The sequence below is a fragment of the Vitis vinifera genome, chromosome 18 (genome assembly GCF_030704535.1).
Source record: "Vitis vinifera cultivar Pinot Noir 40024 chromosome 18, ASM3070453v1".
In the NCBI taxonomy this organism is placed as follows: Eukaryota; Viridiplantae; Streptophyta; class Magnoliopsida; order Vitales; family Vitaceae; genus Vitis; species Vitis vinifera.
Window position 1 is genome coordinate 784,509 of NC_081822.1, and position 15,172 is coordinate 799,680.

General features: G+C 29.5%; 2 protein-coding genes across 2 annotated transcripts; one reads left to right on the top strand and one right to left on the bottom strand.

The window, feature by feature from the left end:
* Positions 1–210: 210 nt before the first annotated feature.
* On the bottom strand, positions 211–3,992 carry LOC100251229 (WUSCHEL-related homeobox 8). Its single transcript, XM_002272384.4, has 3 exons — positions 3,684–3,992; positions 992–1,522; positions 211–801 (listed from the first exon to the last, which is right to left on the bottom strand). Exons 1-3 carry the CDS (start codon positions 3,901–3,903, stop codon positions 713–715), a joined length of 840 nt encoding a protein of 279 aa, XP_002272420.1. The 5' UTR covers positions 3,904–3,992; the 3' UTR covers positions 211–712.
* Positions 3,993–11,567: 7,575 nt separating this feature from the next.
* Positions 11,568–14,508, top strand: LOC100256540 (12-oxophytodienoate reductase 2). Its single transcript, XM_002272641.5, has 5 exons — positions 11,568–11,800; positions 12,835–12,975; positions 13,089–13,219; positions 13,333–13,509; positions 13,806–14,508. The coding sequence occupies exons 1-5, from the start codon at positions 11,718–11,720 to the stop codon at positions 14,396–14,398; spliced, it is 1,125 nt and encodes a 374-aa protein (XP_002272677.2). The 5' UTR covers positions 11,568–11,717; the 3' UTR covers positions 14,399–14,508.
* The last annotated feature ends 664 nt before the right edge of the window (positions 14,509–15,172 follow it).

Consider the following 15,172-nt stretch of genomic DNA (forward strand, 5'->3'; position numbering starts at 1 on the left):
CAGAATTCCATCCAGAAGATCTTTTCTCCTAGTTCCGTATTATAACGTTCAGTACCACAACCGCTGAGCAAAGGAGCTGCAATTTTTTTCATTACGTCTCAACTCCTGGGAGCTAACTAATTTGGTTTTGCATGCGTGCAGAATCGAATCACCCAATTTGCCCAGCCTTCCAACCACGCCAGAAAGACATTGTGCAAGTAGAAGCCGAGAAAAGCCAAATCCAATCCCAGTCCATAGAAGAATAATATTGAGATTTACAAGGCAGAACAAGGTTTGATTTCTCATCACATCAGTTCAGTCAAACACAAAAACCTGAAACTCAACACTGCATGCACTTAACAACCCAGCAACATATTTCCCCACCAAAAAAAAATTAAAAAAAAAGGCCACAAGCAAGCTTTACTACCATATCAAATGGATTCTATATTTCACTCACCTTCAAAACCTCTTCAATTTCAAAGAAACCAGTTCATCGGAATCAGAAATGTAAGGATTATATAGTATATATGCTACCAGTACCTGACTCTTAAACCTAAGAAATCTGCCAAATTCTAACTTCTTGTCGTATACTTGTAAATGCTGCTATGTCGTTGGTCCATATATATAAATATATCGTTAACTAAACGTCTTCTTTAACTGTAAATATAACCCATTACCTTATGTTTGATAAGCTTGTACCTGAGCACAAGAACAAACATCAAGGGTGGGCAGATCATCCAACCATGTCAAACCCTTCCCCTCCCTGCCGATAAGGACTAAAGCTACCAGGAACTTCCACTTTACCGATCAACTGGTCCATTCCTGCAACCACAATCCAACAGTGATGAGAACATTGCATGAATTTGAAAAATGCAATTATGCAAGCATTACAAGCTAAACAGAGGCTGATTCGAACACAACAGGTATAATGCATCTACAGACTATTGTGCCTGTGTCCTAAGTCTGCAAGGGACTATAAAAAAGACAGTGAGAGCAAGAAGTAAACACATACTTGGATTTGGAACCCCGGTTTCGTACAAAGATGAATGCCCCAAGCTGCCAGAAGATCTTAAACTGCGATCAGATGGAAACATGGGCTCCCCTTTGTTAGGCTGTGTATCCAAGCAATGCATTTCACTTCCCATTTCCGGACTCTGGAAGTATATATTTTCAGTCCCCAGAGCTGAGTTCTCATGGGACTGGATATTATCAGGTTTTGTCTTCTTCTCTTTTGGGGACTCGACATCTGTCTCTACTTCTGAATCAGCATTATTCGGTAATGGAACTGACTGCTTTCTCTTTGACCGAGCCCTCCTGTTCTGGAACCAATTGTAGACGTTGGTTTCAGAAATTTGGCCATGTTGTGTCAGTTCAGTGGTTATCTCTTTAATCTTCTGCTTGCTTGGAGTCCCATTGCCTTGATCAAAGATTCGCTCAAGAATTTGAAGCTGCACAGGCGTGGGAGTCCACCGCTGCCTGCTACTGATCTTGTGACCAGCGGATGCCATCAATGGATCACAGTATATATTCCCCAGCCTCATCCCTAAACAAGAAAGAGCAACTGATTTTAGGGCAGACCGAGACCTATATTATATCACTTAGGGTGGTCCTTATTTCAAGCTTAATCACCTACAAAACCCTGACACACTTTGAGAGGATGGAACTAAACCTTCAATCATATAAATGGAGAATAATAAATAAGGTCATTTTTTTAATAAAAAAGAATAGCGACAATGTTGGTTGCTGAAAGAAGTACTGAGCTGACATGCATGACAAACATAATTTTTCTAGCAGTTCAAATACTGTAAAATGATATCAGAAGGAGGAAAAGTTTAAGTCATAAACTAGAATTGAAAAGGGAGAAGAGGCAATAGAGTCTTGAACCAGATAAATCACCAGAATCCTAAATCGCTTGATAGCTTTCTGCATATCTAAATTAGCAGCCCGTTATTCAAACTTCTAACAATTGCCTTACAGATGAGAAGGAATAGGATTCAATAGACGCATCTATTCCAATTATGGAATATGGAAGTTTGCAGTTGTTCAAAGTGCCATAAAGAAAAATGCTCCATGAATCTCAGAGGTCATCATCAATCTGAAACGAAAACTTTGCCCAAAAAACTATTTTTAAAATTAGAGGACCTAAACAAAATTTTCATTTTTAAGAACCGTTCTCAAAAACTAATTTTGAAAACATTGCCAAATAGGCTCTTAATGTATGCAAAAAACAGAAGCCATGGCATAACTAGCTACAAAAAAATTTCTTGTAATCAGATGCAACTCAATTAGAACAGGAAATAGAGCAACTCCTACTGTCCCAAACAAAGGAACAACCATGTAACTGGATTAGCCGAACCGAAGCTCAAGTAACCTCCAGCAACTCAAGCAAACTAGGTTTTAAAGCTATTTTTTTTTAACTTTTTCTTTGTGAAAACAAAATGATGGACCACTTGCCTCTGATTAGAAAGGAAAACTTCAAAAAGGAAATTACTAGGAGCAATGTTATCCCAAAAGAAGGAAATTGTCTAATAATTCTATAGTGGAAATCCATGGGCTATATGGAAACTGTTCTTAAAAAAGAGTTTTTAACTTAGAAAACGTGTTCTGACAAAAAATAGTAATTTTTTTTTTTTTTTTCAGTTGTTAAAGCAATAATTGAAAACATAAAGAACACCTGGGAACCATGACGTTGTACATAAATATATAATACCTTGAAAATATATGGGACAATGGTTTTACGAAAACATTACCAAACAAATCCTATATTTCTCCTGGTTTGAGACTCACCGGTAAAGGCTCTTGCATGTAACTTAAGAAAATTTCTGCTTGCTAATGGTCAAACTTACACAATGGATATTAGAATTGAAAATGAAAGACTTGGCAGGCAGACTTGAATTTTCTTTGTGGGGTGGGTGAAGAATTGTCAATGAGATGGAGAAAATGAATAATCTCACACCACCCTCTAATTTCAAAACAAGATTGTCAATAAAACCGGATTTATTAAATTAAATAAATAAATAAAAGCCTCTGGGCCAATTGGGATTTGGTGCAGCATTGAATCCAAAAGCAGCTTAATCACAAAATTTTAGGAACAGTCAGAGTTCAAAGAGTGATAGAGATCAGCCACAATGATTCTTCTAAACTAAAACCCTTATTGATCTTTAAATCAAGAAATGATTCTTTATTTAAAAACCCTCATGCATTCTAAGAAATGGCAGGCAGACATGAATAAAAGTAAATCAAATTCCTGCAATTTCAATTAGTAATTGATGATTCTAATTAATTTAGCCAAGAAAAACAATTATGGAAACAATGATTTAGGAATAAAGCCATTTAACTTACAAAAACACCAAATATTAGGATATTTTGAACAATTCTAACAAGATTTCAACAGAAAAAAGAAGAGAAAGAGAGTGAAAGCTCATGATTCCCGAGAAAATGGTGGAAATTTTAAAAATAAAAACAATCTTGGAAGAGGAGACAAGAAGTACCAAAAAAGGGAAAACAAGAAAACAACCACAAATCAAACAAAAAATAAAAAACAACCACCGTCGAATACAAGCAAAACCCATTAATTACCCCAACAGAAACAACCAAAAAGCCCAAGCAAACAGCATTAAATGGAGAATCAATGCAAACCCAGAAGCAATTAACACACACAAAAAAAAAAAAGTCAAGTGGGAGTAAGAGAGAGGGTAAAAGACCAGCGAGGTCCTGTTGTGTAGTAATGGCCTTGTGCATCTCAACAAGCTGCTCACAAATGGTGGCGTAGACTGAGATCTGGCGCCTCAGCAGCTCCATTTGCTCATCAGTCATCACCTTCACGTACAACCCTCCACTCCCTCCTCCAACAACAACCCCATTCTGATTCTGATTGTGATGCTGCGGCTGCTGCTGGAGTTCTTGGGCTTCCCACTCCATCATTATGCGTTCTTCTTCATCTGTTCTTCGTTTTCACTGCAAATCTCTCTGAAGCAAAAGACAAGAGTAGAGTCCAAGTTAACAGACCACTACATAAATAAAGAAGTAAATAAAATTGTCCTCACCGGAGCGCATTTTAGCACCAAGCGGGCTCATTTTAGCATGTCACTGCTGGTCGCGCGCATTGTGGCGAGATTTTCTCTATTTCTCATTCGATAATCAACGAAGGTTTATATTGCGACATGAATATTTGATTATTTCGCGAGAGAGATAATAATAAGATTTGATAAAATATTTTTTTGTATATTCTTTTGTTAAGTAAATATTATATAAATTGATATATTTATTAAAAAAAATATTTTAAAACTATGTTCTTCAATTAATTTATTATGAGTATATTATCCTTATTAATAATAATTTTAAAAAAATTATTTTCATATTTACAGTTTGAATAAAATTTTATTTAATTAAATTTAGGAATTATTTTTAAAAATATTATCAAAATTTTCATAAGGAGGATATTTGAATATATATTTAATATCAAAATATTTATAAATTAGGGGAAAAAATGGAAACACTCTTCTCGGGGTTCAAAATCTCGAAATATCGCGGAGACTTTTAATTCTTCAGTTCCTTGCCGCGGAAGAAGTTGATTGGTCCTTTGGGCCAAAAGCGAGATTAACAATTCTCCCATCATTACAGTTAAATGACGAAAGTATCCTTTGAACCGTTTCAAAGAATGTGAGGACGCAATAAACGAGAGAGTGGATAAGACTTTCCGTCAAACAGAGACTGCCGCTGTCTGCCATGTTTTCGTCCAAACATGTCCTTATGTCTACTTCAAAATACCGTCGTACCCCTATAATTCTCGTACCAGTTGCTACTCACCTGGTACAAAAGTTTTTTTTTTCTTTTTTTCTTTTTATAATTCTTTTAATTTTTCTTGTTTTACACGTGCCTAAATAATTTTAGATTATAAAACGTGTTTTACACTTACCTCTTTCTATTTTTAATTTTAATATATTTTTTTGTCTTAAATAAGAAAAACCATATTTTATATTTCCTAATTTAAAAACAAAATTTCCAAAATGCCCACTTTTATTAATTATATAATAAAAAAATTATAAAAAGTGAAATAAACTTTACCATCTCATATTTGATTAAAAACACAAGATATCCCTAAACTAGAAAAATGACTTTTATTTTTTAAACATTTGACTTTTATATTTAACATTGGAATTTGTTAAAAAAAAAACACTGAAATCAAGGAGATAAAGATAATTATTATAATTTTAAAATTTTAATTAAATAAAAATTACCTTTTATATCAAATCAAAAGAAAAATATGAAATTTTAAGGATGTGTTTGCTATCCGTTTTCAAAAACAATTTCAAAAAATAAATTTTAAAAATTATATTTTTATTTTTTATAGAATAAAAATATGTTTAAAAACTTAAAATATTTTTAATCTATCTTTAATATTTTTAAAATAATTTATATATCTATGATTTTATTTTAAATTATTTTATATGTTTATATAATTATTACTTAAAAAATAAATAAAAATAATAAAAATATTATTTGAAAAACATCTTATTTCTTATTCTTAAAGGTATAAAATATAAAATAATTTTTTATTGTCATACATAAGTTTTATGTTTTTTGTTTTAGAAAATAGAAAATTATTTAAAAAAAATAGTTCTCACACAAGTCCTAAAATTTTTTAAATGATTGAACTTTTTAATATTTGAAAAGATGTTCTAAATAAATAATAAAGAGAAATAATATAAAAGGAAATAAAAATAAAAGGAGAAATATAATATTTTATATATATATATATATAAAGTTAATAATATTTTAGATTTTGGGATTTGTTCATTTATTTTAATAGTGGCAAAAGTGTCAATACACTAGTCAGAAGCGGTCAGCTCCAATTCAAAGCATCCAATCATAACATTACAACTCATCACAAAAGTCATCACCTCTGAGAGAATGGATGCATGAACTCATAGCTTGACTCGAAGAAAAATGGGTTAATTTTGGGTCTTTTTTAGCGTGGAGACCGGCCGGGCTCTAGTTTAGTTGAATTTTTGTACTGATTGCATACTAATTTTACATCAAATGTGCCAAACGACTCAAACCCAAATAAAAATTAAAAAAGAGAGAGAAATAAGGAAAGAAAGAAGGTAGAAAATTACAAAATATTTTTAAAAAATACTATTAAATAAAAAAAATCTGTTTTTTATAATAAAACTTGAGACGTTTTTAAATATTTTATTGTAAGGTATTTTAAGAAATAAATAAAAAATGTTGAAAACTTTCATAGGACATGATTTTTATGAAAAATATCTATATTTGAGTTTTAAAAATTATTTTTAAAAAGTTATCTTATCATATAGGGAATTACTAAAATGATAACCGTATTAAACTTTCTTTCCTAAATTATTAAGGTGATACCATATAAACTCTTAATTTGAGTTGGTGATATATATAGTAAAATTTGAGTCACTAAATAATAATAAATACGAGTAAATGAAGTAAAAAATAACTACTAGATATAGAGTAGGAATGTATTTGACATGATTTATGTGTAAAGTGTTTTTGGTGAAAATTTCTTTTTGAAACCAGAATCATATATCAAATAGTTTTTATTTCATAAAAATCACAAATGATTTTTCAATATCAAAAATGAATTTTAAAATTTTTTAAAATTTTATCAAATATCTAATTTTTTTTTTTTTCAGAAATACTTTTTAAACTATAAGCACATCATAAAATCATTATCAAACGAAGTCTAAGTAATAATATATTAATTTATTATTAAAAATCACTTGGCATAGTATTGAGTTATTTTCATAGATTTTTCTATTTTTTCATCCCGTCTTTATCAATCTTAAATTTGGTACATGTGACACCTTTGTATGAGGTGCATGTGACCCCTAATTTGAAATGCAATCCAAAATGGAAGGTGGGTTTGAAGTTAATTAATTTTGAATGGAAAATTTTGGGTTTTTCAAAGAAAATAAAATAATTTATTAAAGCAACTTTACAGGTGAGAAAGTGGAGGAGATATTGAGAAATAAACCAAAATGAAGGGCCCATTAGAACCGAAAAAAAGGGGCACTTTAGACTTTAATCTCAATTAGATAAGTGCTTCTCAGCTTTAGAAGGGAACTACAAATCTTTGAATGAAGATCTCCTCTTCAATACATTTATGTAGTCTTGCATGTCACTTTCATTCCCTTCTAAGTGGCCCAAAACTTCTTGGAGGCTTCTTTGAATTCTTTTGCCCAGGGGGTTTATTACTTCCATGGCATGTTTGGATCGCTATTTATTTTACTCCTCGTTTACTATCATCTTCAAATCACTTATTAAAAAAAAAATTATTTATGGAAAATCTAAAACCCGTAATACTAATATTTATTTATGTGATATTGTAATTCATAATTAGAGTCTCTTTGTTAGTAATTATAAAAAAACGTTTATAACATTTTTAATTATTGAAATTTTTTATTTTTTAAATATTAAAAAAGTAAAAAATATTTTTTAAAATTATTACCAAACACACTATAAATCTTAAATTTAAATTCATCAGAAAAATGATCAATTATTTATAAATTATCGCTTTGAAAATTGGCCCACTTGTACATAATATAATTTCAATTTTATAAAAATGAATTCAATTAATGAAATTCTCATTGAAAAAATGTGAATAGTGAAAGGGTGAAGGAGTTATTGGATTCTTGTTATGAGAAGGGCATAGTTGGTGTACCTAACAAAGAGAACATCAAGTCCAAGTCCTTACTAAGGCCAAGTTATGCTTTGTTTGCAGCACACTCAAGCCTTCATTGATATTACATTATGGGCCTAACCTACCACACTTATACCAAATCTTCCAATGCTCTTTTTATCATTTGGTTTTTCACTTTCCTTTTTTTTTTTAACCTTTGGAACCGACCTAACATATTTCACTCACCATATGTTAAAAGAACATGGTTAACACTTTTTAAAACATTTCAATTAGATTTAATATTATTTTTTGGAAAAACAAAAATAATTTTAAATCGGTTTCAAATCTCCCCCATTGCTAAAAGCAAGTGGTATACAATTCTTAAAGGTTTCTAATACAATTTTTAAACATGGGTCTTGCAATTTCCTTTGTATTTTAAAATTCCATCAAATATTTTTTTTATTATTTTCATTTATGATTTCTATTCATTTTCTCTTAATTAAAAAAAAATATTTAATAAATTTTTAAACTAATAGGGAATCAAATATAACCAAATCTTGTGAGAAGGTGAACGAAACTACTAAAAAAATTAAATAAATATTAAAACATAATTTTTTATATTATAAATATAAGAAAATAAAATATAATTAATATCCATTGGAAATTTTTATATATTGCTATTTCCTTTCACACCTAATTTTTTCTTAGTATTTTTTGGAAACAAAATTAGCTTTGAGTATTTTCAAATTGAACCCCAATTAAACTTCATATTAGGAAGCCATACGTGTTTGTAGTCTTATGGAGTATAGATTTGAATTTTTTTTTTTTTTTTAAACGTCCAAATTTAGCAACTCATTTGACTTTTATTTTCCAGTTGGTAAAAATAATCACAGATTAACGTATCATTGCATCTAACACACATCATTATTACATTGACAGAATTTTCAACCGTTAACACGGCATTCACAGCACCCCATTAGTTGTTACTTTATTATGTTTTTTTGAAATCACGAGCAACTCTTTTTTAGGGCTTCATAAATATGGGATTACATCCGAATTCCTTTATTCACTTTTCATCATTTTTTTTAATTTTTTTTAAATATACTATTATTAAAATTTGGCACTTGGTGTACAAGCGAATATGGCAAAATTTTTATATTATAATTTTAAAAAATCAAATATAATTAAAATTATTAAAAAAATTTACATATTTTTTAATTAAATATTTTCAGAATTGAATCCCAATTAAACTTCATATTAGGAAGCCATACTTGTTAGGGAGTATAAAGTTTATTTTATTTTTTGAAAAAAAAAAATGTCCAAATTCAACACATGACTTGACTTTTGTTTTCCAATGGGTAAAAATAATTATCTATGATTGCAACATTAAGGCACATCATTATTACATTGACATGATTGAACCGTTAACGCGGCATTCACAGCACTCCGTTAATTATTACTTCATTATGGTTTTTTGAAATCACAACAAATTTCTTTAGGGCTTCAGTTTTTTGATCCCCTTGGACTGCCATCTATAATCATAGCCTCCTATAAACTTAATAAATCGGATGATGAACAAATAAACATGGGATCACAGTCAAACAAGTCTCTGTTAGCACAAGGCATACTTGTCGCCCATGATTCCTACGAGTCTGAGTTGGTATTAATTATCGTGTGGTTAAAAAATATTTTGATTTCAACCCAAATGCGAATTATTTGACCACGTTACAATAGAATTGATTTATTTTCGGAAAATGTATTTTTCACCGGTTATTTTTTATTTTCAAGACATACCATTATTAAAAATTGGCACGTGATGTGGTGTAGAATACGAGGGTGATAAAATATGATACAATTCTTCTACATGATTCGACCCTGATATTCTTTTTATGGGTTTTGGTTGAATATAATTGAATTTTGATTAAATTCATATTGATATGTATAACTCATTTAATAAATAAGTAGATTTTTGATCAACCTGCATAACACAAGTTTGACCCATATTAATCTTAATATTATTAATTAATCTAATTATAATTTTAAATTATTTGATCCATATTTAACTCATTTTGAATTTGTTTTTAAATAAATAAGTTAATTCAATCATAGATATGTTTGGTTAAGATATTAATGTATGAACTTATATAAGATTTAATTTAACATGATTATTAAATAAAAAAAACATAATTATTAAATGAGTTATATGACGTGTTACTTGTTTAATTATTAGGTAGCATTTGAGTTTATACTTTTGACACGATTATTATTTGGGTTGGATTTGAATTAATCTATGTAGTAGAATACCTTAATTTTGACAGTACACAATTACCACTCACCAACACAAATTATCAACCACTCACCAACACAAATTATCAACCTGATGTAAAAGATAATATGGTAATTGTTTTAAAATTTTGTAATTTTTAAATTTTTAGCATTACCATAACCTAATTCCAAAGCATTCTTTTATAATTACTTTGATGATGTTAGATGTGATAAGTATTAATTTAAGTTTACATAATTTTAATAATAATAAAATGCTAATTTTTTTCTCAATTAATTTAACAATAATGATAATAATAATAAAATGCTTTATTTATTTATTTTGATAATGTTAAATGTGATAGATATTAATTTAAGTTTACATAAATTTTAATAATAATAAAATGCTAATAAATTTTCTCAATTAATTCAACAATAATGATAAAAATAATATTAAAATGCTTTTTGTTATAGTGTTGTTATCTCATTGAACAATGAATCAAATTTTCAAGTGTTGATATAAAATTATATACACTTATTTTTTTTCTTCTAAATGTACCACAGAAAAAAAAAAAATCTTCTTATATTTGATTTTCACAAGAGAAAATACATAAATAAATAAATATATATATAAAATAAAATTAATTAGAATTTTATATAATTCTAATATAAAAGAAAAATAAATTTAAAGTAACATATAAAATAAATTATTATTTTTATTTTTATTTTTATTTTTTTTACTTTTTCATTTTATTTCCTTTTTCTCACGGTTTGATGACAGATTTCGCTATCTCTATCGCATTGTATTACATATCTTTGTGAATGGAGAAAAGCAGCCTCTCTCCCTTACATGCAGGCTTCAACCATGCAGAAGAAAAAGAGTTCGTCACTCTCTTGAATCAGCTTAGAGCTTAAAAATTTATCATTTTGGTTTCAGTTGAATGATTAGCGAAATTCCAAAGTTAGGAGGAGAAATAAGAGAGAAGGAAACTAAAAATTTAAAGAAATTTATACATATTTCTTTAAGTTATATTTCTTCCCTTATTTAATCAGGATTTTAATCTTTAATGCTAGATTTGATTTAGAAAAGCACCTAAAAAAATATTTAAAAAATAATTTTAAAATAGCACATATGAATATTTGATTTTTGCAATGAAAACTATGTAAAAGAAAAAATCAAATATAATTAAATTTGATATATATTTAATTAGCTAATTTTTATATAAAAATAAAAACAAATAAAATTAACACATAAAAATAATTTATTAATTTTAATTTTTAAAATATTTATTTATTTATTTATCCTTAACTTTCCAGCCAGCAAACATTGGACAATATTAATTTCAAACTCAAATTATTTGATTTTAAAGATTATTTAATTAAAATGGTGAAATAACTCTTAATTTGTAAGTTTTAATAGTCCATCTTTTAGTGACTTTTTTTTATAAAAATATTTTTATTTTTGGCATAAAAATGATTTTATTTTTAAAATCATAAGTGAATAATCGATGAAAAATATTTATATTAAAAAAATTATTTTTAAAATTAAAATATGAGAAGGTTTAAATTTATAAATTTAATATTATTCAATCCTCTTAACTAATTAATTCTTTGTTTCATTAAAAATAATAACGTATCTCACGCGGCACTGGGAGCCACCAGTCATAAATATCCATGATTCCCATCCACCAGTCATAAATTCAATGAAAACTGACCAATTCAAGTTTTGATAGTTAACATGATAACAAAACACATATGAAGTCGGCCTAATGAGATCTGGAGAATTGAAGTCTTGACAAGAGAGAAGAACTTCGAAGAGGAGACGATGGAAGCTGAAGGTCAGAGAAAGAAGGAGGCGATACCTCTCCTGACTCCGTACCAGATGGGAAAGTTCCATCTCTCTCACAGGTGAGCCTCCGTTGAACTGCAAAGCCATTAGTTTTCTTTCTGTCTCTTTCATTTTCTCAGGAAAATTTAAACCTAATTAGCAAATTTGTGCTCTTCTTAGGTTTCATCGTAAAAATGATTATTCACGAATTGAAGAGTAAAGAAGAAACACACAAAATTTTTATCTTCAAACACATCTATGGTAAAGTTACTTTTTGGTAATATAGAATGAGAGTTATTTTGACTTAGATAGTATTTGTTTTTTAGTTGAATAAAAAAGGTCATAACGTTTGGTTTTGAATTTTTTTTATTCAACTAAAAATAACTCATTTATATTAACCAATGTAATTAAATTAAATTTATTAATAACAAATTCATTTTAATTATTTTGATTATTATGGATAAGGTAATTTTAATTTAATAGAAAAAAATCAAATATTACAACTTTTTCAAACACCACTTTAAAAGACAGAATTAAAAAAATATAATGAAATTTTAAATAAAGTTAAGATATTTTTTTCTCAAATAATTTTTTTTTAAATGAAAATACTAACATATATAAAATACATAATGTCTTCACATATTCCTAAATAAAATTTTATTTTTGAAAACTAATAAAAATTATTTTTAAAAACTATTATCAAAAAACAGCTTTAGGTTAAAGTAAAAATAATTGATTTTTTGGGTTGAAAATTATTATTTGATAATTTATTTTAAAAATAAGAACATATTTATGAATAAATTTAAAGTGTTTTAGGTATTTTTTTTAAATTAAAATTGCTAATAATAGGTTTTTTTTTTTTTTGCTTTGTATACGGATATACGGTGACTTCATAAATTTTTAAATAAAATCTTATTTTTAAAAACTTCAAAACTGTTTTTAAGAATAGTATATTAGGAAGAAAACACTTTAAATTTATTGGAGATTAAAATTAAAATTAAAAACAATTAAAATTACTTTAAATAATAAAAAAAAAAAAACGCTCACGAAGAATATATACTATTTTTGTTTTTTTTTCTTTGATTTCTTAATTAATTTGTGAGCAATGTTATAGGATGGTATTGGCACCAATGTCGAGATGGAGATCTTACAACTTCACAGCTCAACCGCATGCCGTCTTGTATTACTCTCAGAGAACAACAAGGGGTGGCTTCTTGATCGGAGAAGCCTCAGGCATTTCCGATACAGCCCAAGGGTAATTTACAAACAATTATGATTTTTCTTCTTTAGATAATATATATATATATATATTAAGTATCTGGAAAAATAAATAAATAAATAAGTTGAAGTCGTTTGTATACGTTGAAGTTACCCAAATACACCTGGGATATGGAGGAAGGAACACGTGGAAGCATGGAAGCCCGTTGTGGATGCGGTTCATGAGAAAGGGGCCATCTTCTTTTGCCAACTTTGGCATGCTGGGAGAGCTTCCAAATATGGTAAAAAAATTTCTCCGAGTCTCTTTTTTCATCTGGTTTTATTTGGAAGGATCATACCAATAAATGGCCCTTGTAATATCAAAATGAGCTCACTATTATGTTTTTTTGGGCAGAATATCAACCAAATGGGCACCCACCGATATCTTGTACAGATAAGCCAATTACAAGTGAGGCTCAAATTGATGGAACGACTGCCGCAGACCACCCTCCTCCTCGACGCCTTAGCGTACAAGAAATCTTTCAGGTTGTCGATGACTTTAGGGTTGCTGCCAGAAATGCCAGGGAAGCTGGTAACTTCGTTACCCTTTTCGGTTTCCAATATCATAAGCTTTTTTTCTTAAATTTAAAATTTGATAACCTTACGACTAGTTCAAATTTTAATATTATTTCATGTTAAATTGATATTTCAAGTCATTTTAATATTATTTCATATTAAATTGATAAATTGATTTACCAAATACAAATCTTAATGATACAGTTTCTTCACATTTTTATGTAAAATATCATACTGGGTCGCATGGTACAAAACTTTCCAACAAGTTGCTTGCGAATGAATCTAAAACTAACAATTAAGAATTGACTACAGGTTTTGACGGAGTGGAGATTCATGCAGGCAACGGGTACCTAGTGGACCAGTTCTTGAAAGACGGGGTAAATGATAGAAGGGATGAGTATGGAGGTAGTTTAGAAAACCGATGCCGCTTCCCTCTCCAGGTTGTCGAAGCCATTGCTGATGAGATTGGAGCTGATAGAGTCGGCGTTAGACTCTCACCCTTTGCAGATAATAATGATTGTGGGGACTCGAACCCGCAAGCTCTAGCCATCTACATGGCTCAAGAATTGAGTAAGCGAGGAATCCTCTACTGCCACATAATGGAGCCAACGATGATCACTCAGTTTGAGAGGGTTGAAACCAAATCTAGCCACGGCCCCATGAGGGAAGCTTTCAAGGGTACGTTTATCGCGGCTGGGGGATACAATAGAGAGGATGGAAATGAGGCTATAGCAAATGGAAATGCCGATCTGATTGCATTTGGTCGCTTATTTCTGGCAAACCCCGATTTGCCTAAGCGGTTCGAGCTTGATACTCCGCTAAATAGGAGTGACGGGAGAACTTTTTGTACGTCAGATCCAATTGTTGGCTACACAGACTACCCCTTTCTTGATCAAACACCCTAAAAAGTTGGGCAAGTTGCCATTGTACAAGTACTTCAATTGAATTTACAGATATTGTAATTGCATGCACTTTGAAATTGAATCTAGTTGAATAAAACAGAGTTGGAACTCAATTTCAACCCACCAAGACAGCGATGTGAAATAAATGATGCAGTATACAGGTTAAATACGCAAAAATCAAAGTCACAATCAGGGAATGGTAATGAAGCTTTTAATCAAGGCTATCAAAGAAGAATTATATTCCCACAAACCAAACCCTTGATGATGAAGGCCAATGTTTTCTTTACATTGGTGACAATTTAAAGGCATAATTTTTCCAGCAATTATGGACACCCTATATATTTCTTTTGTAACTAAAGGAAATCAGAGACTAATTTAGCTTGATCACAAAAGACATGATACTGCCTTTCTCGCAAATTGACATTATAAAAATATCATACAGCTTATTTAGATAGATTCCACAAACATATTGCTGGCCATAACTACAGAAGTAGAGAACTGGAAGGACAGCATTATTTTCAAGATCATTTTATCATGCAAACTTAAACTACCAAGCACCCCCAACCAAAAAACGAAGGCGAAATGATAGTAAACGCCCAATTGGAAAAAAAAATCAAAATTTCATCATTCAATATTAGGGCAACATCTTCAACTGTTGCTCCAGCAAACATCCTCTGAAGAAAACGACAGCCATTGTGATCCTTAGCCAAGGAACAATAATTTGAATGCAGAAGCAATTGGGAAGAACTCCTCCGACCCTGGCTGCTTCCACAAATT

Bases quoted from the DNA above. Each gene is read 5' to 3' on its own strand.
- LOC100251229 (XM_002272384.4), bottom strand. From the start codon at position 3,903: ATGATGGAGTGGGAAGCCCAAGAACTCCAGCAGCAGCCGCAGCATCAC. The intron at 1,523-3,683 runs GTCTTTTACCCT...TTTCTTGTTTAG, and splicing joins TACACAACAGGACCTCGCTG to GGATGAGGCTGGGGAATATA. The intron at 802-991 runs GTATGTGTTTAC...TTGTGGTTGCAG, and splicing joins AACCGGGGTTCCAAATCCAA to GAATGGACCAGTTGATCGGT.
- LOC100256540 (XM_002272641.5), top strand. From the start codon at position 11,718: ATGGAAGCTGAAGGTCAGAGAAAGAAGGAGGCGATACCTCTCCTGACT. The intron at 12,976-13,088 runs GTAATTTACAAA...TATACGTTGAAG, and splicing joins ATTTCCGATACAGCCCAAGG to TTACCCAAATACACCTGGGA. The intron at 13,220-13,332 runs GTAAAAAAATTT...TTTTTTGGGCAG, and splicing joins TGGGAGAGCTTCCAAATATG to AATATCAACCAAATGGGCAC.